At 38.0% G+C, this 25147-nt stretch overlaps 1 protein-coding gene across 2 annotated transcripts in view; it reads right to left on the reverse strand.

The window, feature by feature from the left end:
- Window positions 1–534: 534 nt before the first annotated feature.
- The window catches only part of acsf3 (acyl-CoA synthetase family member 3), a 35999-nt gene continuing 11386 nt past the window's right edge, over window positions 535–25147 (reverse strand). The window contains exons 4-10 of one of the 2 annotated variants that reach the window (XM_016453189.1): window positions 23342–23496; window positions 22871–23016; window positions 19505–19602; window positions 18286–18412; window positions 4714–4848; window positions 4525–4636; window positions 535–1007 (exon numbers count right to left, since the gene is read on the reverse strand). In XM_016453189.1, coding sequence (XP_016308675.1) covers window positions 881–1007; window positions 4525–4636; window positions 4714–4848; window positions 18286–18412; window positions 19505–19602; window positions 22871–23016; window positions 23342–23496 — 900 coding nt within the window. In that variant the 3' untranslated portion in view covers window positions 535–880. Of the gene's footprint in view, window positions 1008–4524; window positions 4637–4713; window positions 4849–18285; window positions 18413–19504; window positions 19603–22849; window positions 23017–23341; window positions 23497–25147 lie in introns of both variants that reach the window. The other variant, XM_016453187.1, reaches the window with a different exon arrangement.

The raw sequence follows: 25147 nt of genomic DNA on the forward strand, positions 1-25147 counted from the left end.
TAGAGTCCAGTCGAATGTTTCTCTTGACTTGTCTCTTGTGGCCCCCACAGGGCCCAGGGGCCCAATAAGCATCCATCTGCAGACAGCCCACTACAACACGCTTGAGTGGACATCCATGCAAGCCGGGTTGTTTGTGCACTCTAGTATGTCTGAGTGGAGCTGCAGATATTTGATCATTCTAGAGCCTTGGGGATCATCCCCGCCCCCCCCAATACACAAAAACAATCTTCACAACCCTGTTGTCACCACATCCAATTGTTCGTCTTTTCTTCTCTTTGCCGTGCCACCTTTATAGTCTCCTGTCAGCATGTCTCACAGCCCATCCACCAGTGCTACTGCAACCCACCCAGCACATCCATCCTTCTCAGTCAAGGCCAGAGATCGATAGAGCTGCTCTCTTAATCAGCTCTCTGGTGACTGCAGGCGGAGGACTTGATATCACATGAAGAGAACATCACTGATCAAAATAAATTAGTTTATTTCAAAATTTCATTACAAAAATATGTAATTCATTTTAAACAGACATGCTGCTGCCTCAACACCTTCAGTGTTTTAAAATGTGTACATTGTCAAATTTTCTTCAGTTTAATGAAGTCATATTATTACATTGTCTTATTTTAAATATAGATTACGTTTAAAACACACTTTTTTTTTTATTTCATCTATTATCTGCTAAATAAACCACCACAAAAATCAAGTATATTAAGAACAATACAGTGCTTTGCATTGTGGACACGTCTCATCACTCACGCTGCCATCTACTGTTCAGTGAGGAGACATCACAATCTCCTTTCTTGCATAGATCGGATCCGGACACAGTTCTTCAGTCTGTGGTTAAGACTCCCATCTCTCTGAAGACTGATCTTGGATCAGACATGGTTCAATCAGAGCGAGTGGGGAAAAACTGGCGAAGAAGGTCCTTCTTATTCACCTTGCCCATCTGGTTTCTGGGCACGTCTTCCACCAGGATCAGCCCTGTGGGAATGGTGTATGGAGCCATGTGCTCCCTGAAAGAAGAAACCAAAAGAGAAGATCAACTTAAGAAAATAAGAAATTCTGGATTTCAGTTGTTCTTTCACAATTGTTGTTTGTTAGATGGTCCCCAATGAGATCCTAGGTAAGCTCACGGCAGATGGTGATATACATCCTAGCTAACAGTGTTAATTTAGCTGACACATAATTTTCATAATAGTTTCTCGTCAGCAACATTTTTTCATCATCGAAAATGAGACTTTAACTAAATGTAATCCAGATCTGAATGACAAAACTTTGACAAAAGTATTTTTGTCAAAAACAAACAAAATTATGTCAAAATGCCAGTTTTGGTGAATATTATTAAATGTTGGCTGTGTCTTAAGGGAAAGTAAACAGTTGGAAAATATTGAACGTGTATTAGTATAGTGGATCCTTGCATTCGGTCTTAAAGTGACAGCAGCCTAATATACCTGCTACTGCCTGTGTCCTTAATGTTAATCAAACAACAAAAAAGAAAAAGAAAATCACTCAATGCTCTTGACTGAATCACTGTAGTACATTTAATAAGGATTAATCTTGATAATATGCTTGTTTCATTATGATAAGTAGTTTTATTTAATTTTAAGATAAACAAAGATGTTATATGTCATAATTAAATCAAAGTCTATATTGCACGTTCAAACCTTAATCATTTATATTACCATTTCTCCAAGAATATATAATGAGTTATATATAATAGAAATGTTGGAGAAATGCTTAACACATTGCAATTTAACTAAACCCATTAGATTTTATTCATATAAATCTACTGTAGACATTAGTCAACTAAAACTAAAGCAATTAACATGACTAAAAATGATTCAAATTAAATAGCATTTTAGTCAAAAGACTAACTAAAACTAAATCAAATTCTGCTGTCAAAATTAACACTGCTAGCTAAGACAGCAATCAAAAGTGTTGAGTGTTGTATAGAAGATTTTCAATTCCATCAGAAACTAAGATTGATCACAAAGGTGATGTTTGAATTAATTTATTGGTGATCGATGAGCTTGTGACCTTGTGAAACTGATCATAAACAAATCATTTTCTCTAATACTTGCCTATAACTTCTGAAAATGCAACATATACTTGCATCCTGTTATAACAAAACATGAAATCAAGCTTTTTCAGTTAGAAGCATTTGTACAAATATACTTATGTAGACCATGCTTCTTTTTCAGGACCAAAGAAAGAAATCTTAGGTTCTGTAAATTTTGTTGCAGATGGCAAAATCAATAAAAAAAAAAAAGATTTTTAACTTAATAAAATTCAACTCTGGGAGTGGAAGGAAATAAAGATGTGTCATAATTTAATGCTCTATGTTGTTTTATATGGAACATGTGGTGAAAATGTCTTCAGGCAAAGCAAAGACACTAATGACTTTGTGCAGATGTGAAACGTCTCAAGTGAAATACACACATAAATACATAAAATGACAAAAAACCTCGTGCATATCCTATAACGCAGCCGCCGTCCTTTATGCTGGAACTTCTGTTGTATAAAACGCTGCCAGATACATGGAATTCGATTAATTCCACAAACAATTAAATCAGCATGAAATAAAGACAAATACTAAAAGGCAGTGTGGAGCGTTGAGCTAATTAAATGTTTTGCGTTCTTGCCTGACTCTTGCGGTTGTCTACAGTACAGGCCTGGAGCCGTCTTTATCATCTTATGTTTTTTTGTGTGTGCGCGAAAAGATTTTTGTATTCTGTTTTCTTCTATATAAGTCCCTTCCAGCAAGGTGTCTCTCTGTTAATGCCTCCTCTTTTCACTCCCTCTCTTTTTCCTCTTCCCTGCAGTGGTTTGAAGATTTTGACTGCACTTCACACTCCAGAATATTCTGCTTTTCACTGTAGCCGCATTCTCTTAGCATGTGTGTCTGTGTGCAGTGTTTGTGTAACTTTCAGCTCATCAGCTCCTGTCTTTCTACGCCTTATGACATATATAGAGTGACGATTACGCAGGATGACAGCTGGAGTTACGGCGCTGGGGAGTGAGCATCTTTCCCTGCGCATGTTGCTCTTTGCTGGGCTGTGCTAGAGGAGCTGGGACAGGTCAGAAGGGCCGCCACAAAAAACACACGCAGCATCGCACCAGCAGGGCAAAGCACTGCTTCCAACACCCCCACACCATATGGAGCTCACACACACATAGAGAAAGAAAAAGCCCTGAGCTACTTCCTGTAAAGGGACATGTGTCTTCTGACAGAACTTACGTTCAGGCAAAAATGGTACATTTGGCCAACAAAAGTGACATTTAAAAAAAGTGAGCGAGAATGAGGAATAAAATAAACAGGCACTGCTTAAACAGAGCATGTTAGACGCTGTTTCTTTCTTCTCACCATCATCGGTTTCGATAAATTCTGATCCTGTCATATCGCATTCAGACCTCTAGGGGAGCTGTAGAAGGAGAATGATGTACAATGTAAACTATTCTGGGCTTTTGTGAGCTGTTCTGTGAGATTACCAAAAAAATAAATAAAAATAAAAAAGTAGTGGTGACAGAGCAACAAATGCACTGGTGATAAATGGTAATTTTACAATGGCTAGCACTAGGGCTGGGCGGTATGGCCAAACAAAATTATCATGATAATATTTTTCATATCAGTCGATATCCAGTTATCACGATAAATGTCAAAATTGATTTCTTTCAAGTTTAAAGGCAGACTTCTTCTCCCGAGTGAAAGTTGGAACCAGACAGTTTCACAGGTTTTAAACTACTGATGGTATGATGTAAATTTATGTTCATTAACAAAAACAGTAACATCTGTAAAAACTGTAACAACCTCATATTTATAGGGTAAAATGTAAATATTCGGACTCTACTTAACCAAATTAACCATTCGTCATCTATAGTATCACTCAATTAGATCATGATAACCAAAGATAAAACCACACATACCACCTCACTACTATGGTAAAATGTAACTATATGGTTTCTATGGTATTTGTATGAAAAACAGTAGCCTAAATACATGTAATATAAATACAAATGCACACATGCTATAGCTTAATAACAACCATTACTCAGTTTAATACGTGTCTACATTAATTATGATAAAATTCCATATTGTATATCCGGTGAAATATTAATATTGAAATATATATTGTCTGTGCGGTTTCATTGGCTTTAACATTGTTTGGTTCCTCTTTTGGTGCATAAACATTACATCAAACATTAATAGAACATGTTATCGCTCTATCAAGGGAGAAATATTTTGTGATAATTATTGTTATCGTTTTATCGTCCAGCCCTAGCTAGCACCTATTTAATAAATCTTGCCTTTGAGAAAATCAGTCAGAACTGCTGGGATTGTCATGGTATTAATATACATGAGGTAAGATAAGTTTTATGCATCCACTTTTTTTGCTCTTTCTCAGCATGTCTCACATTTTTAAATCCAAGAATTTGTTCTGTGTGAACAGCCCCTTAAGTGAGCTGAATAAACTGCAGTGTGGTCCGAACTTATTCTAAACTAAAGTCTGGTTCAGTGAGGATATGAGTTACCTGGCCCAGGCCTTTAGCTGTGACAGAGTCAAAGTCTTCCCCTTTTTCAGCTGCACAACTGCAGTGACCTTCTGACCCCAGGTTGGGTCTGGAGCACCAATCACAGCCACATCTAAAGCAAAGAAGAAACAGTGCATATTTATTCCCCTGTCCATATGTACAGGTGTATTTGTGTGAGTGCTTGTGTACCTGTGATATCTGGGTGGGCAAGCAGATGTCTCTCCACGTCTAGCGCACTGATCTTGTATCCTCCGCTCTTGATGATGTCCACTGATGTGCGGCCCATAATCCAGTACACGCCATCTCTGTAGAGTGCAGTGTCACCTAAAAGAGCATCCAGAGAGGTCAGAGATCCCTTCGAGTTACACCTGCCTCCACACCGCTCTCTGGTTTAATAGGGGTCTGCGCCTCTATTAATCGCTGAAGAGTCCATATGGGGCTCAAACAGTGAGGCAAACGGCTGTATAGTCTACATCCTCCTACTACAGCTGTGGAAGGGGGCAGCAATAAGAACATGAGGGTTGTGTGTGTGTGATTGCTGCACGTTCTCCTCTGCTGAGCTCTAATAATAGCCTGTAGTCAGGCTCAAGATCTTCTGCTTGCAATCTTAAAAACCAATTGCACAGAGCTGCTCAGCTGGAGACTGCTTAATTACCACCCCATAACACACAAACACACTGCAGCCATCAGCAGCAGGAGCAGAGTGGAACACCCTATACAAACCAGGTGCAGGTTTACAGCATCACGTTTCCTCACTGAAAGAGTGCTACAAAGTGACAAATGCAAAGCCAATCAAAACTCGGATATACAGCTATGTGGATCTGAAACAGAATCTGACTCAAATGCTGAAATTAATGAGGACTTGTGGATTTGTGGCCTTTCTTTGCATGTGTCTCTGAAGTCCAAGAGTGTGCCCTTTTTGTAATTTGATGTTTCAAATAGGTGCTTACAAATAACCTCTTTGTGGCCATGATGAACTCTTTTGCAAGACCCTATGCAACCATGGATACGGTCATAAGCTGCATCCAAAAGTAGTAGTACAGAGAATGTTGTTCCTCACCATTTAACAAAAATTACAACTCCTCTCCCACAGCCATGAGATAAGAAACCAAAGTGTACACTGGATATACTTGCTTCAGAACTAGTAGGTCATCTGGGTATTTTTTTTTTTTTGCTATTTTTTTTATGAATACTGCTTATTTGGACTAACCTGCCAATACTACTTTTTGCATACTATGTAGTAAGGAAGTAGACATATCAGTTTGCATGGCTTGTCGCAGTTATCGCAGTCGTGGCCTAAAGAATAGAGAGTCAGACTTGTAACCCGAAGGTCGCGGGTTCGAGTCTCAGGTCCGGCTGGGATTGTAGGTGGGAGGAGTGAATATCCACCGCTCTCTCCACCCTCAATACCACGACTGAGGTGAGACCCTTGAGTAAGGCACCAAACCCCAACTGCTCCCCGGGCGCCACGGCATTGGCTGCCCACTGCTCCAGGTGTGTTTTCACGGTGTGTGTGTGCATGTTTGTTCACTACTCACTGCTGTGTGTGTGTGTGCACTTGGATGGGTTAAATGCAGAGCACAAATTTCAAGTATGGGACGCCACACGTCCTTTCCTTTCCTTTCCTTTTAGGACAATACCAGACTGACATCAAAAAGATGGAACCTTTAGCTTGTTGCTTTATCATGACGTGCCTGGTTAGGACAAGCTGTTAGCCTCCACTTTAACACACCTTTATGAAAGGCCAAAGTTTTCAGACTGAGTCTGAAAAGTACAAGTCATCACAAGCCAGAATGTCTTCCAATCTCTTTAGCAGAGCGTAGACAAAGAGACTACTCATCGAGTGTTGGGGCTCAGCTGGGGCAGGACCATGAAGCCGACAGGAAATAGGTCATAGCAGGTGAGTGACTGAGTGTGAAAGAAAAGGAGGAAAGAACATTGGGCAAAGGTGTTGGATGTCCAGCGTGGATCATTATTGAGTGGCTAAGCCCCAGCTGTGGCGAAGGGGAGTTGAGAAACGAGAGTGCATGTGTGTGAGGTGTGTGAAGGTTAAGGATATGTCATGGGTTATAGTGAATGAGTGTGTGTGGGAGGGGGTGGTTAAGTTGGCAGGGCAAGGTGAACTAAACATAGGCTGTGACTGGTTGGAGATTAAAGCCAGTTGATGAGTGAGATGGGAATCACGCCCCCATGATCAGTCAATACATCAGAACCTAACAACTCATTGCCACAAACTTTAATTAGTTTCCATCCTTTATTGCCACAACGCTTCCGTTGCCTTCCTTAAAGAAACATCCCTATCAATATTACTTGGTGGACTCTTTTGACCAGGTTCCAGTAAGTTACCACCTAAAAACCATCAAAATCACTGCATGATTTACTCACCCTCAAATAATCCTAGGTGTATATGACTTTCTTCTTTCAGACGCATACTATGGGAGTTAGATAAAAAAATGCCCTGGTTCTTTCAAGGTTTATAATGGTAGTGAATTGTGGTAGAGATTTTGAAGCCCAAAAAAAAATCCATCCATCCATCATAAAAAGTACTCCACACGGCTCAGGGGGGTTAATTAAAGGCCTTCTGAATTGAAGGGATTCACATTCACGAGAGAGTGGCGATCCAGTGGATGACGCAGGACGTAGGCGTAGCACTTTTTTTTTACTGCCATTATAAAGCTTGGAAGAGCAAGGAAATTTTTTCACAATACAAACTCCGATTGTATTCATCTGAAAGAAGAAAGTCATATGCACCTAGGATGGCTTGAGGGAGAGTACATCATTGGGTAATTTTCATTTTTTGTGAACTATCCCTTTAACAACTACATAGCAACACCGTTGCAACACCCATGGGAGTTTGGTACAGGCAAATACACATTTTTGATGTGTAAAAAAAATGTCTAGTTTCATTCATACTTCCTTCAACTCATTAAACTGAGGTGCCCATACTGGCAGTAAGAGTTCAAACCTCACTTTAAATGTAAAGGCTGAGACACAATGGTCAACTGTCGGGCAATGTCAGGCCACATGGTCTGTACTGTTGGCACTACTTGCACCCCCGTCAATGGCTTTTTGGCCAATTGAGCATGTTGAATCGGTGGTGGAGTCCATTCGTGAGAGAGATCACTGTGACTATACGTTCAGCTTAGCGAACCAGTGCATGAGGAGAAACGGAAGCTATCAAATGAAACTCGAGCGAGAGTGGTGTGAAAGCAAGTACGATTTGTATATCTGCAGTCGTAGCTCTTCTGATTTCCCCTTTTGAATGACATATACAGACTACTGCCATCTACTGGTTTGGAGAGTTATTTCCTTTCACACAGGTGCAGAACGTACGTGCTTTTTAGTGGTCATGTGGTGCATTGAAAATGCAACTTTTTGGCCCAGAAACAGGTGACGTGAGGCGGATATATTAAGATCACATGAATAAATTTAATTGCTTAGAAAAACGGCTGTTATTGGATACTTTTGTTAATGCAATAAATTAATCATGGCCGATGTGAGTAGTGCAGGTTCAGTATGCTTGCCATAATTGTTGGATTTTGTACAGAAAGTGTACATAGAAAAACAACTGCCTTTTTTTCTCAATACATTTTCAATAAAGCTCTAAAACGTAGAGCTTTTTTTCTCTTCGCCTCTCTCCCACCATCCCTCTCTCTCTCCATCTCCAGCGAGGAGCACAGCATCAATAGAGGGCCCATCTGTTCCCATACATCAGGCTCTTCATTTCAGTTTATTAGCTGGGATAAATCATAAATATTTCATTATACATCACGGGCGGCTGTCGCAGGGACGGCACAATTTATCAGCGCTGCCCTCTCTTGCCGCCCAGCACCGGAGCAATAAGCTTTCCAGTCTATTAAACAAGATTGATACAGTGTGTAAATTTAGATATTGGGAATTTCTTCACAGACCACTGCTCCACAGTGATAGGCTGGGGTGAGGTGAAGGAGAAGCGGGTGGGTGGAAGGAGACGGAGAGAGCGAGCAAGGGATGGGGGCGGTTGGGAAAAGTGGCTGGGTGTTAACAGCAGTAAGAGTGTATTTACACTCGCCTCGTCCCTCTTTAAAATAACCCTATCTGCAAACGCAAGGTGTAATTTGGTCACAGCGGCGTAGCTTCCTTCTCATGGAAATGAACCAGGAACATGTTTGACATGGGGACAGATAAGCTGTTGGTGTGTGAGGGGAGAGAATATACAGAGGTTTTTATCCTCTTTAAGAATCCATAATGCCCCTGGGGAGGGATCAAAGGTCACAGGAAGTATTAAACCCCTGTCAGGGTTTTCTTCTATGACTAAAAGCAAAAGAAGGTTGATGTTGATGAGTATGTGGATATGAATAACATTGTGTCCTAACCAGCTAAAAAAAAACAAAAAAACTAAATGCTACCACCTCCATCGAAAAGAGTTTTTGTCCTAACCAACCGGCAAACAACGAGTAATATTTTGTTGATGGTTTGGTTCCTATTCCCGCAGCAATGCTCTGGGCAGGCCATATAACAGTACATTATATAATTAAATAAATAAATGAATATAATTTTTGATTGACTGTGATTATGTCAGCATCTTCATGTTCAGTGAGGAAAGACAAATTGTTTGTTGCTTTGAAATTGTAGTGTGTAAATTGTAGAAAAATGTTTTTAAGAGAAAAATTGGGGAAAAAAAGTCTATGCCATATTCAAAAGAAGTTTCATTTTATTGACTAAAAATGTAATGTGATGTAATCAAGTAATAAATAAATAAATATAAATAAAATATATATCTTTTATGATTTTGACTCATCCCCTTTCTTTAAAAGTTTGTTTGTTTATGTCAAAACTAGTAATATTTGAACTGTAAAGTTATTTAAATTGTGGCTTTTACAGTCATTTTACAGTTTAGGCTACCTATATGTAGTTCTACAATAATATTGCAATTTTCCTAATGAAACATATTTTCTGAAGAATTTAAAGAGCAGGCCTAGCACTCATTATTATTTGAGCTGATCTCCCCTCCTTCTGTCAACAATGCTCATCATAGAAGAAGTGTATCCAAGTCATTGTATATGTGAAATGCATTTTTAAGGTATTAATAAATGAATGCTGTCACGCCATTGACTCACAAGGCAAAATTCCTGTAAACTGCCTTCAAACTAATCAAGAGTCTCCCAGAGGCTCACAAACACTATAAGCAAATGAGACTGAATGATTGATTTTACATTGTTTATGAGAACATAAGCACAGTTACATAGACATTCTCTCTAACCACACACCTAACATCAATACAACATTTAACAGCAAAGACCTCTGATTCTGCACACCATGTCGCGACTCATTTACACGAGGTAAACAATGACCTGTCAACTACATGACAACTTTTCTGGACGACTAGTAAAAATGAGTAATTGTGCGACCGCTAATATGAACCGCTCCATGAACACAGTGGCAGCAAAGGCATCAGTCTACTGAAGTCACCGCAGAAGCGCTACGGCCCAGCGGCTTTCCTAATTAAAATGATAAGAAGCTTTATTGCACTAGTTCTTTTTTCTCACTGTCTGGCTGAGGTGTTTAAGTGAACACAGCCATGTTGCATGCTAAACAAGTACGAACACATGATGCAATGAGGAGAAAGCATCCCACAGACAACTCATGCATTTAAAGCAAAGGCATTCTTCACATTATTTCCATATATAGTGTCCTCTCAGATGGTGAGCTGAGGTTTGGTGATGCTTTAACATAAGAAAACCAATATGCTTGGTTTAGATTTTGAACTCTTTGATTTAGCAGGACAAAATGTGTCGTTTTTGCATACCCACAAAAGAATTACCTGAACATGCCGACAAACACATCTGTAAAAGCTCCTGGCACATGCCAACACTTAAACAAACATAAATAGGCTGTTTTGCTGGAAGCTCAGGGTGTAAACAAAAACAATGCAGCACACGCACATCATACACACACATACTTGCATGAGAGGCTGAAGGGGGTTGACAGCTCTGGAAAGGGCAGTGTGACAGAGGCCATGTTTCACGTCCAGCACACTTACACATCAGTGAACAAACACAGCGCTCTGACAAGCTGTGAGCTCCACTGCTCCTCCTGAACATGTGTGAATGACTCTATATTCCCTGACAGCCATGGAAGCAAAATTGAGGTAAGGAACATAGGCTCTCTGGGTTTGTAAAACTTGAACTGAGCTTCTGTTGGATATTTATATAATTTCTAAAGAGAAATAAAAAAAAAGAACCATATAAAGCATTTATTTATTTACTCTTTAAATCATGTTAAAATGTAGGCCTATGTATCAAATATGATACAACAGGCTTTTGAGAGACATTTTTGTATTTTTTTATCTTACTTTTTAAATAACATCGGCACCAAATTGCATATTTTTTCCCCAGATTTGGATTCAGATGATTTTGGTTTCAACAGATGCAAACAGACATGACAAAAACAATTTGGGTTTCAGCATAAAAGCCGGTTAGTGTATTAAAGATTTGCTTGTAATAGGTGCTTTAGTGCTCTTTAAGATGAAAATGAAACAAGGGTCAAAGACTAGATCAATGAAGGATAATGTTGAAAGTCAGCACATAAAGTGCCATCTTCCTCCAGTATAAGCAGAAATCAGAAAGAGTTGTAGATTAAGTGGGGCCTGATGGAAAGTGATCTCTGTTAAGTAACCAGATATGCAGTAAACACTCACAACAACATGAATATTAATGCATGAATTTTAGAGCATAATAACACTTCCAGCTCCACACAAAGGCTAATGAGGATGAATAACAAGACAAGCACTGACAAAACACAAATGACATTTATCGTCCTTAAGCTTTTTTTTTTCTTTCAAAAGTTGCAATCAAATTTGCGTAATTCTACTATACTCTTCCTTTTAAAGAATCAAACTCATACTGCTTTAAGTGGACCAAAATTGCATTCACACTGGCCTTGAAAGTGGATTCAGATCTCATTTTGGTCCCCACTTTGATAAGGGCCTTAGTTAATTCATTGTTCATTGAAACACAGTCAACTTGGATAATATTGTAATGTAATACTGATAATGATGACCATACTTTAAATGAATATTGGAGTATAATTAGGGATTTCAAAATTAACACATTAACTTATTTGAAATAATAAAATTTATTTAATACTGGCATAATAAGCACCAACGCAATGTCGGCATAAAAAAAGATTCCTGTTTGCCTACAACTAATAAAATCGAATCAGAATAATTACATCAACTCTTCATCAGTTGCTGGACTGTGAGTAACATTACCACTAATAGTATTGTAAGCATGGACTTTGAAAGCCCACCGGAAATAGTACATCATCCAAACATTTTATTTTTAACACACTGTGATCCGGAATGCACAAATTCTAATCTTGCATACTATTTTGAAAAGAATGTATGCCAACTGGGACATAGCCATAGTCTTATTTTAGTAATTAATACCCGAGCGAGTGCTTTGCACTTGGGTGAGTGATCTTATTTGTCTAATATGATTCAGTGAGAGGGGGTGGAATTGCTTTATGTTAATGGAACTGATTGTGCAGCTTGCATATGATAACAGCTCAACTTTAGGATATCATGGAGGTTTTGAATCTAAATTTTATTAAGCTATAGCATTCAAATACACAATGAAATTATTAATTCCAGCTTCCAGTCTTGAATTGATTTTATTTTTGTTACCCCACTGGCAAATGGCTTTTTTCTTGCTTTTAGCACAACAAAATGTATGGGTATTGTAATAAAAAACAACAACTTTATTTTATTTTACATCTCCTGTAAATCCCAGTGTTACAGAACCATGGCTACCTGAATCAAATATATGAAAGCAGGTCTCTCTAGCTCCGAAGGACAGGACAAGTGTAAAAATTAGACTAGGTCAAGCAGCTGTTGAGGGCAGCCCCTCAGTGGGACGGGGTAGGTAGCTGGGCGGACATGTCTTCAGGAAGACCTCAGAGCTGTTGAGAATCAGTGCCAACATTTCAAGCTCAAGAATCACATTTACCAAGAGCAAACTGCAAACTGACCACTGCTACAAGCACAAGGAGACTCAGAAATTGCTGTAGCTTTTGGGCATGTGTGTCTGTAAGTTTGTCGGAATGACGTGCAGAGCTGTAGGTGCTACACACAGCCAGGAATAATATAAACCAATGTTCGTTGTGCTCTTAATTTTACAGCAAGGCAAACCCATTTACACAGACAGTGAATTTGCAGGGCAGCTTTATAAAACCGAGCCTGCTAAAGTGTCCTCAAATAGCACATGGCTGTCTAGCGTCTGTGACAGCAACAATAAGGTCACTTCTCCCTCTCACTGCCTTTCACTCCTCACACATAACGTCAAGCAAAGTACAATCAGCAACGCTCTATCTGCCAACAAGTGTGCGCTCTCTCAAAAACAGGGTGATGGCACTGGGGACAGATATTCTTTTACTCTTCAAAAAGAAGAAAGAGTGATTGTCCCTGTACTCAATATGTGGCCCATTTCAACAGATGACAAATGTATGTCACCTTCACAGAATCCTCTTAGCAGGTTACTTAGCAGTTCATGGCTCATGAGAACAAGATTAGATGAATTTGAAAAATCCCAGATATACTGTATAAAATATATGAAAGTTAAAGGATAAAGGGTGGGATGAGGGGGGGTTTCAAATATTGCCACATTTTACATCACAACACTGTATTGATTTTGTTGAGGCCGAAAATTTATTTATTTTTTATTTTTTTGGGAGATTGAACACCATTCTGAGACTTTGAGTCTTTGAGAAGTCTAACAAATCTTGTTTTAGGGATCTCAAGAAAGACATATTGAAACCAATGTACATTATTTTTTATTAATTAAAAACTAATGTTCTCCACACTCTATAACAGGAAATTCAGCACTCATCCAATGAACACTATCCAGTTTCACTAATGCAACAGAATCAGTAATGCAAAACTTTTCTGCGTAAATCCACGAGCACAAGTTTCACGCAGGTCTACTCATGGCTCAGGAATGCAAAGGCAATTTGCAATGTCCTCATGTAAAGGATAAGTGATGTTGTAATGGCTGCTAAAAAATTCTTTGCTGTCACAGAAAAAATAAAATAAAAATAATTATATATAAAAATAATTATATATACAGTATATCCAATGATGGCTCTGAAATGCAGTCAAGAATACAGTGTGTGTGTGTGTGAGGGTCGGGGTCAGAAAGAAGGATGAACAAAAGAAGGGTCAGGAGGAATAGATGGAGAGGGGGATGACTGAATGCTTCATGTGATCAAGCGATGGCTGGGGTCGCTTGAAAACAAAGCTGGGTGATGAATTGTCCGCCCAGCAGACTGAAAACACTGATGCACAGAACAAAGCAAATAAACCACGCAAACTCTTCCATATATCATTAATAAATATCTACAATCTGATCTCCGAACAGCCATAGTGGAGAGAGAGAGTGGAACAGCTAGTTAACATTCTGCCCAGCGCTCCGGTGCTCAGGAGTCAACCCTGTTACCACCTCGCTCCTGTTATTTACGAGCAGCTGGGCTAATGTGCATTCCCTAACCAGTGCTTACCCGAGCGCACCCGACTTTTAGCATGCCTCCATTATTCATAACTATGTGTGCGCAGCATTTGGAAAATTGCTAATGCTTCTCTGTGCGCAGGCTTGTCTTATTTATTTATTTTTATTTATTGTTTCCCAGAGCATAATTCATTCCAGGAAAGAGCTGTCCTGCTAGAGAAGAGGGCATCACCCCAACCCGCTTGTCTTTCTTCATTTCAATTTTTCTCGCTTTTACCTTGTTTCTTTATCTACTGTTTGTGTGTTAGAAAAAAATTAATTGGTTGTTTACAGCATGTGGGATGTTACTATAGTATCACTGGTAAAAACTACACAACATATAACCAGAGACAGACAAGTCTGAACTTCAGTTGACCACAGAGAGTTCACAGACCATCTGATACATATTGCACACAGATATGACAAGCACTTTAAAATATTTTTAAATAACAAGCCAATATGTTGTTATATGTTATTATGTTGGTCAGACAACCTCTTCCTGCCTAAGTTAACGGTTCTTGGGAAGAATAACCTGCATGTTAGACTTTAAGCTGATAGTAAAACATCTAACAAGACTAGTGAGTCAGTTGACAAAAAAGATGAATAGCAGGCTACCGAGTTAATATTTCACTTACAGAAAGAGTAAAGCAAAAGCCAGGGCCAGATAATGATCCCAGATATTTATTACGAAATCCTAATGACCTTCAACCAGAGTTAATGAGGGTCTGTGTGTGTGTGTGTGTGGACTGCTGATGGAGTATCCAACAGCCTGATATTCATAGCAACAACAAAAGAACAAGAGAGATATGGAAGAGAAGGAGGAGGGAGAGGAAGAGAGAGGGAGAACATAAAGGCACGCATGAAAATCAATGGGAAGAACGATGCATGAGGATTGGCAGAAAGTGAGCGCTGTAGAAAGGGTGACAGATGATCTATAGAGGTGCCAGTCACAGCCTGCAGCCACACTTACACTATTAGAGACACAGCCGGGCAGACACGGGCCGCATTGATCTGCTCTATCTCCCTCTCTGAGAGTGTGATGATGAAATGTGAGGGTGTGAGGGTGAGCAGATGGACTGCAACATCCAGCAAACTCGGGATGAACAAGAAGAGCAGTCTTTTTTTAAGGTTGCAGGTGAAAAGGAAATGAGAAGGAAGTTTCTTATTAGGGATGGGCAGGATGGTCGATTAATTGTTCATCAGCTGACTAGATGATGGTTAGTGAGGTCGACAAGTTTTTTTTGGAGAGGTGAGGGGGGTTTTTACACTACAGTAAAACACATTCACTGCAAAAGTGTTTCAGTGACAACCTTCAATGACTGCCCAAAATGATAGTCTTATGCAATACAAGATAATAGAAATTTAGGGCCAGATTTACTAATGGTTTGTGCCAATGAAAAAAAAACACTGTCATGATTTACTAAAAATTAGTGATGAAAAGCAGTAATCAATTTACTGGTATTTGCGCCATTATTTAACACCCAAAATAAGCATGTCTTAACAGATTTTGCGCTTGACATGGCTGCGATAGTTGCTAAATTGTGCTGCTCTTGATAGATTCTAGATTGCGTTGGTCATTATGGAAATGAGCTGGCTGTGTCTGTGTTCTTTAATTTGCTCATTGTCAGTAGATCATCTGCAAAACTTTCAACTCCCATCAATGCTTTTAAGGGATGCCGGTCTCATGCCAATTTGACAACGCACATGTGTCATGGATCTTTTGTGAATGTGTGTCAGAGATCTATGCAAAAGTGACTTTTTTTGCACACACACACACACACACACACACACACACACACACAGCATTCATATCGTTTAATGAAAATGGAATAAACTGAGTCATGTGGATTACTTTTATGATGCCTTTATGATCTTTTTGGAGCTTGAAAGTTTTGGTTGAATCAACCTTCAATTGAGGGACAAAACTGTCTCAGGTGTAATTAAAAATCTTAATTTGTGTTTTGAAGATGAAAAGAAGATTTGGAATGACATGAGGGTGAGTAACTGATAACAGAATATTCGTTAATATGTGAATTACTGTAAATGGAATAAAAATACTAATCAGAAACCCTAGATGGCTCATTATTGTGGTATCACTGGTTTCAGACTCACCTGCCATTAAAAATCAAATTAACAAAAACAACAATTTGTCATTTTATATCTTTTTATCATGTTTAATCATCTATTCCTCAGTAGGGGCTCTTTATGCACTTTATGCCAACAGACAAAATTTGGTAACATTATATCATTAGTACTGTTAGCATTGGTATTAATACTAGTGAGAGTCTAAATATTAATAAACAAGAAGCAAATAGTCCGTTTTGGAAATCTTTTGTCCATATGAATACATACAACCACAATGAAACCACACACACACACACAGGCTGCAGACTGGTGTGTTTTGAGCTGATTGCTCTCTCTCTTATTATGGGATGGTGCTGTGTAATGGAGTGTGACAGAAGCGTGCACTGCAACTCTGTCCTTGCTGCCTCCTGCTCTCTCTCTCTCTCTCTCTCTCTCTTTCTCTCTCTCTCTCTCTCATCAAACTGCTCTCTTTTCCTTTACATTTTTTGGTCCCACTTTATATTAGTTGGCCTTAACTACTATGTACTTACATTTAAATGAATCATTTGGTACAATGCACTTATTGTGTACATACTAAGAACTACGAACTAAAACTAAAAAACTAAGAAGAGCCAGAGCCCCGGCCCCCATCATGTACACCTTCTTGAACCTTCCCAGGATCAGCTGGCCAACCAAAATTACTCCAAGAGCGCAACGACGACTCATCCAGAGTCGTCATAAAAGAACCCAGAACAACATCTAAAGAACTGCAGGCCTCACTCGCCTCAATTAAGGTCAGTGTTCATGAACAGGAAGGGGCCAAAAACTTTTTCACACCACTGTACATGTTTTTACATTGTACTTTTTAAAAAAATACTTATATGTAATTACATCTGTAATTAATTTCTGTAATTACATTTATAATTGAACTGTTGACCCATCCCTTACACCTTAACCCACACCTTTATACCTACTACCCATACCACCAAACCTGTCCCTAACTTTACCCGTATCCCACCTCAATAGCAGCAAAAGTGTTTTGCAATACAATATGAACACAATAAGTACATTGTACTTATTTTTTGATGTAAGTACATAGTAGTTAAGGCCACCTAATATAAAGTGTGACCCATTTTTTTAATTATATTTATATTAAAAGAATAGTTCTGTCATTTATACAATTGTCATGATTTACTGTATGGTCATGGTGGTATATATGGTCAACATTCTTTCATAGAACACAAATATATTTTAAAGAGTCTTTCCTATCAAATGAAAGAATGCAAGAAGCATGGGGTGTAAAGACACAAAAGTGCCATAAAGTTGTCCATGATATTAATATTCTATAATTTTCTGAAGCCATAAGATAGCTCTCTGTAAGGAACAAACTTCTATGCTGCAGCAGCATTATTTTAATTGCATTGAAATAATAGCATCGTTTTTATTACTATTTGGAATGTGTTTTTATTTTCAGTTTTTATTTTAATTTAAAAGTTTTAGTGTTTTTTTATGTCTTTATAGTTTTCATATTTTTGTACATCAAGTTAAAATAAATGAAAATGATAAAGTGCCTTGGCAACTACCTATAAACTAGAAATAAAATAACTATGTTTTTTTATTTTCTTTTATTTCAGTAAACTTATTTCAAGCTACATTTTTTTTGTCACAGCTCTCGAAACATATTTCATAATCAAACCTGGCACATGCTGAACTAGATTTGACATTAGTTTGAATGTACACAGGTGCAAACAGAAAGCGGTTTTATAGCTTCAGATCATTATGAATACGGCACTTGAGTCATATATATATATGCACATGTTTATGCACAAGAGCAGCATGACAAGTTTGCATCTTATCTCATTTTCTGTTGCATAAAAGAAAAGTCAATAATAAATGATGACAGAATTTTCATTCTTGGGCGAACAATTCTTTTAATTTTATGTCCTGCTTTTATGGCAGCAAACTGAACCATTATGTCTTCTCCTTTTATCTCTCATTATTTTTTACTAGTTTCTTTGATTTATCTTGCACTTTATTCAGACACAGTCAAACCTTCTTACAGCTCCACCTGAGCATGTCCCACAGAATACACAGTCTCACCTATGCACAGTGTGGAGACATGCTCCCCTATATTGTATGTGTAGTACCAAGCATAAAGTAAGTGTGAGAGCAGTACCGGTTTTGAACCATCCGTCCTCAGTGAAGGTGTCTGCTGTCTCCTGAGGTTTGTTCCAGTACTTCTGAAAGACAGAAGAACCTCGAACCAACAGCTCGCCCTCCTTCCCTTCCAAACCAGCCTTCACCTGAAAAAAAAAAACACACACACATCGGTCTAGACACTCAAAGGAGTACAATGTCAGTAGGTCTTCTTCATTAATAACGGTGTACATACAGTAAATACAAATTTGATCTTATATTTTAATAAATGTAAATGCATACTTATAGTTAAATCTTGATTTTTTTTTTGTGAGAACATTTGTACAGGTTTTATGCACAAGAAGGTGTGCACATACACTTAGTGAATGACTGTCTGTCCACCTTCTTCTGTAAAATTTTACTGCATTTTAAATTATGGGTAGTACTTCCAGTTTGGGGAACTTCCACTCATGGCTGAATGACTGAAACGAATAATTTCAAATAATAGGCTACAAATAATCCTTATCAGCCAGTTTGATAGATGTACAACTCTTTTTTTTACAACTCTATTTTTATTTTATTAAATAATGCAACACTTTTACATTAAATAATGTAACACAATTAATGTGACATTGATATCACAACAACATCTGTGATAAAAGATTGTTTTTCAGTTCGCTGTGTACTGTTTCTCCTGATTATTTACTTTTTTTTTTTTTGGACCTGCTGTATTACTATGAAAAAGACATCAGAAACTGCACAGTTGTGATCTGCTCTCATGTTTTTCTCTCCAAATCATCACCCTTAACTCTTTACCATTTTTTCACACAGTGCCTGTTTGCACTTCTAATCCCTATCAGCAGTGTTTACTAGAATATTTCAAAGGTGGAATATACAACATTTATAAAGGAAAAATTAAAATGAAGGAAAGCACTTTGACGTACATAAATATCCAAGTATTCCATGACAGAACATTTTTGATTCACACAACATACGCATAGGTTACATAATATAGACTTATATACTATACAGCAATATTGAACACATCCACAATATTGCTGCAGAAAACCTCACCTGAGCTTTTGGAGTTATTAATGCTCTGGTGATAGTAACTTGTTAAAACTTTTCTTTTGATGTCAGTCGCTCATTGTTTACAGTTTAATGGAAGTTATACCCATAATTCGTGTCATGGGCCATAGGAAAAAGGCGGATAGCAATACTTATTTTCTATAGGAAAAACAGAGCGCTCCTATAGGTACCCGGGTTCCTTTGCTGTTGCCCTCAGCGATGATAGCGTTGGTGGTGTTTGTCATCATGATACGCACTTCCACTCCTGGCAGAGGCACTCCAACAGCACCTGGAAAAACACACACAGGCAATTTTATTAAATACAACTTGTATTATTTTTTCTTTTATTTTCGTGGCTTATATGCAGTCAAACTATTAATTTACCATGTTCTTATTGCGATGTAAAGCATGAATTATATAGCAATTCCTAAAAAAGGTAATGGTAAACTTTTATTTAATTACTAATTATAACTGATTTCTTGTTGATTTTGATTTGGTTCGGAGAAGCTTCATTTTGGATGCTGGGAGAAATAATACTTAGGGTGTATTCACACCAGGAAAGTCCGCTAGTTCACTTGCTTTGGTCCGGACCAAATACAATGTTGATTTTTTTTTGCTTGGTGCGGTTCGCTTTCACACTGCCCTTTTTGCAAGTGAACCAGAAACTGTAAACAAAACCACACGTGTGCTTAAGGTCATCCATTCATTGGTTCATCCATTCAACCGTACCAGAGTTAGTTTGGAAGCGGACCTCTTCAGCTGGGTCTCGGTTACGGTTGTTTGCTCCGCACCCGAGTATGACTGCTGTATTCACACCTGTCCAAAAGATCCGCACCAAGGGGGGAAACGAACTTGAGTTCAATTCAATCGAACCAAACAAGACAGGTATGAATACACCCTTAAACTCTTCTAGCAAAACCTTCATTATCAAATCTCAATGTTCCAGCATCTCAAACACAGTAGTGTTTGGAGGAAAAATATCAGCCTACTGTAAAACTGGATCAATCTGTCTAAAAAATAAATTCTGTCTGCACTGTAAAGCTGTAGCACAGATATACAGAGCTGAAGAGATGTCTTACTCCTATATACACGTTATGTGAAATCTGACCATTAGGGGCTTGAGTGTGAATATAAATGAGATGGGGGCTGATTTGAGGTCTATGCACGGTGTCCACTGGGATATGATTGCGTGCAAGTATATACTGGAATGTGGTTGTCCCTGTAGCAGCATTCCTGTCACAAAATGAGAAAAGGACACAATAGCTCACAGACTGCTTAAAGAAGCCATTAAAAAGCCTCCAGTCCCTCTGCCCATCACAAGCCCTCATTAAAACAGAGGACACACACACACACACACACACTCATGTTTTATTCAAAGCTTTTCGCACAGCATTCCACACTGTGCCACCATAGGGAGTGGCAGCACCCGCTAGTACAACACGGAAAGAAAAAGAACTCATGCGCATTGCTACTATTGGCACAACTAGATTTGTTTTTCTGAATGGCTTGTTTAACTAGATTTCAACATTTTTTTGAAAATGTCAGTGGTGTTTGCCTGTGGTAAATTTAAAGCTGTATCACATCCTAAGTACGAAAAAATAACAGTAGAATGTAGCAGTTGAACTTCCATAATTTAGTATCACTTGTTAAATAGTTTATTTATTCTGGACAATTGATGCATTTCATTTTATGTTGCCCTACAAATATTTATTTATTTATTTAAATGACTTGTTTACTCCAGTCGCACAATTTTACTTCTTTATTTAACTTATTTTGTAACATTTCTCATTGTATTCAGCTATGGTAAGCTTTGGTAATACAAATGCAGTTTCTGTCACGCCAATAAAGCACACCAAAATTAAATTGAAAACAGATAGAAAGAGAGTGCAGAAAGTGAGTCATGGTAAGAAAATAGAGGTGGAGAATTTGGTGTGGAGCAATTACAACAGAAATTTATCAAATGAAAGAGTAAGAGAGAGATGAAGGTTTGAAAATGTGTGAAAATCAATATAAATGTTTATAAATAACATCTATTTATAAAAACAAGCTCTCTTGCTTGTGTTTTAAAATGAAAGCTGAAAAATTATGTTTTGTATATTTGCACACCATGCCATATAATTCTTTTGTGCCTTTATGATACAATTACTACATAAAGATATTAACAAGAAATGTAATTAATTATTAAATACATTTAATTAAGATGTGTCACTCTTCTGCTAGAAAATATAGACCCTCACTAAGTTGAATAGCTGGCTTATGGGTGCTACACAGTGATATGCACAGTGGCTAGATAAACATGTGTTTTATATCATAGCTGATACTATTCATTTTTATAATTAACATTTGCAATAGGTCTTAAAATATTACAATTTAATTCAACTAGAACAATGCCTAATCTAGTCTAGGAGTTTTTGAGTGCTTTTTAAAATTGGTAAAATCAAGAATCACAAACTGACTGAAAAGAAAATCCAAACCATTTCTTCAAGAGACTTTTTAATCTCAGTTTGGATTAGATTATGTTCTGTTACAACAAAGATTGAACTATGATTTGGTTCATACTGCCACACACATTAGATCAAACTCATCATAATTCATGGACGTCTCCTCTGGTGATCACAGTCAACCCTGTGACTGATATTGATCGACTTCAACCTACTTTTGAATTAGACAGCCTCACACAGGCGTCTCGTGGGGCCGAGCAGGAAATGTTAACAGTTGCAAACTCCTCTTAATCATCACCTCCGAGCATTAACATTAACTTTAACCATTTTTCCTCCGAACTCTTCACTAATAATACAACAGAGTACACAAACTGCCTCTGACAGCCACGTTAGCACCTTCACTCACAAACACGTGTCGAAAGGCGAACAAAACAATCCTCAGACACCCAGAGCAATGCAAGAAATTGCAAGAAGAGCACTGAAAGTGCTTTGGTACTGACACTAAAAGAAGACGTGGAAGTTGACGGGAGCAGTTTGATCAGTGCTACATCACTCAGAAAGACCCATGGAGAGTTTCTCAGAAGATAATCACACGTAAACAACAAAACACAGACGAAAAAAAGACAAACAAACTACTTCAGAACGGAGGTTGATCTGTGACAACTTGGCATCGTAAACTGTCTGAGAAAAAAAATACTTATATAGAGATGACTCATTAGAGCTAAACATCAGTAGAAGAAAAAGTAACAAAGCCGAGATGATTAGAAAGATTTAAACTAGCTCTATTTCAGAGTCTGGCAGAAGGAAGAGGCATGTAATACTAAAAAAAGCTATCCGTCGTTCATATTCACATTCATCTAAATGGCAGTTGATTGGTCAGATTTGAATTCACTTATTGTATACAGCAAACATTTAACATGGTAACCATAGTTAACAACCAAAATACTATGGTTATTACTCGGGCTGTCGATATACTGGTATTGAAGATAACCATGATTTCTTAAAATATAAAATACTGATATCATAATATTAATACAACACATATGATAATCATAAATAATTCAGCGCCAGTATTTTATTGTTGTTGGTAGTCACATTTATGAAGTGATGCAGTACCAGGTACACGTGGCCCCTTAAGTGGATTTGACAGTGCCATGCCAATCTCAGTCATGCCGTAGCGCTCCAGCAGCACATGACCTGTGATCTCTGCCCAACGCTCCAGGACAGGCTGTGGAAGAGCAGCAGAACCAGACACCATCAACCTGAGAGAAAGCGAAAGAGAAAGAGAGAGAATTGGCCATTATTTAATTTTACACACTTTTTTTTTTTAAGTTGGAAATTATGCATTGGTTGTTTTCTTCAAAAAGTCTTGTTTCGCCATTTGACCCTGAGGTAAAGTACACCGAAGCTTACGCGACTGAGCCAAATAAAGGGTTGAATGCTTCTCTTTGATGTAGGTTTACTGAAGAATAAAAGAGAATTTTGAGGTAGATGCTCTGGCTGGTTGCATCTGAAGACAGATGCTGTGAGTCAGGATTCTAGCTAAATTAGTGTGGTGTTTTAAAAGAGAAAGAGAGAGGATGGTACCGTATTCTCTCTTTGCACACAGCTCTGATGAAGTCTTGGACTCGAGGCTGAGTGAAGTGTTGGTCATAATATTCAATGAGTTTAGAGTAGATGGTGGGAACTGCCATGAATACATTCACCATGGGGGACTTTGAACTGATCAACTGCTCCCAAACCTGAAACACAGCAAAACCAAACAAACAAACAAAAACAAAAAAAAATCAGCATTCAAGCATTATCAACCAAATGTGTAACTGAACAGTTTAATATAAATATAACAGGAAATAAATTAGCCTAATTTGCAAATAATAATTGCAGCGTGTTTTAATACTGTAGTTGTGTACTGATCTAAATGTTGGCAAATTCATTAACCAATAATTATTTTTGTTTTAACACGGCATGTTCTACCATTGTAAAGTTGGGCTGGTTAGTATCAGCAGTTTGACGTTAGATAATGTAACTCCCCTATCTGGTGGCAAAAAGAATCTTTCTCTCTTTTGGAAGGCTCTTAAAAGACACTGATCACTATTTTTTTTTTTTTTCTTTTATAACAGATACAGATATAAATATTAAGTTTTAAATAGCTGATATGCACACAAATTTTGCAATATTTATGTGTTACAATAATTAACTATAGTTAACTCAGTAGGCTACAACAATTATTATTATTATTATTATATAAAAGATAGCCGTTTCTCACAATGAATGATAATTATTATAACTGAGTGAAATGTAAATATCAATAAAAAATATCCTGTAGGTCAAATTGGAAAAAAAAACGAAAAAAAAAAAACCTCGGAATTGAGAAGATTGCAGGATGTTGCCAGCTGCCACTGAGATGAATGGGAATACTAAAAGATATTTTCTGCAGCTTTTACAGACTCCCTTAGTTCACAATAGGTGAAATCAGACATCAAAACATTTAAATGTAGAATAGAAAAATATACTTCTATAACCAAAAATGTTTGAATTGGATAAAAAAAAACAAAAAAAAAACAACCCTGATATTATTTGCTTCCAGTATCGGCCTAATCAGACCGTTACGGTTAATTACAGGAACAAAAACCAATACAGATACTGATTAAGTCACTGATTGTGCATCCCTAGTGTTATTTGTCTTGATGACTATATAAGCTTGGGGGGAAAGGTTGTCGACTGGAGGAATGTTGTTAAAAAAGGAAAAAGCGAGTATAGATTTGTAAAGGTCAGTGTGATTCACAGCAGAAGAGAAACAGTTCAGATTCCCTGTAGAGCTACTACTGAGGTCAGAGTGAAGAGTGCACTGTGCAGGACACACTGGGCTTTTACAGCGTTTCTCTGCTTTTGATGAATGTGTTGCGTGAAGCATAGTGAAGGACGAAAGACCCAATCCCCGCCACACACACCCACACTCATCCCAGTCTGTCAGACGGAAACAGATGCAAGTAGACAAGCAGCATAACTGCCGATATAAACATACTTCTCATGCAGGCACACAAATCAATTACAGAGCATCTAACTTTACTCTCTCATTTCATTCACATACTTTCATTGTACGACATACATGAGACACATGAGAATGAAAGGCTGTACAATGGATGATCAAACATGAATGTGTAGGATTCACACATAAAAGTTACAATATAACAATTCTGTCCTTTTCATCTCTCACAGTCTCACAGTCAGGCAGCACGCCTGGCTGCACCTTTAGAACACAGTGGGAGAAACGCATGAATTAATTGAAGGTGAACGACAGATTCTCCTTGGCTCTGTCCCCCCTGGGAGGCACACATCTCCCCCCGCCCTCTCTCTCTCTCTCCATTTCATTATTTCCTGCTTCAGTACCTC

The sequence above is a fragment of the Sinocyclocheilus anshuiensis genome, unplaced genomic scaffold (genome assembly GCF_001515605.1).
Source record: "Sinocyclocheilus anshuiensis isolate Anshui unplaced genomic scaffold, SAMN03320099.WGS_v1.1 scaffold1317, whole genome shotgun sequence".
In the NCBI taxonomy this organism is placed as follows: domain Eukaryota; kingdom Metazoa; phylum Chordata; class Actinopteri; order Cypriniformes; family Cyprinidae; genus Sinocyclocheilus; species Sinocyclocheilus anshuiensis.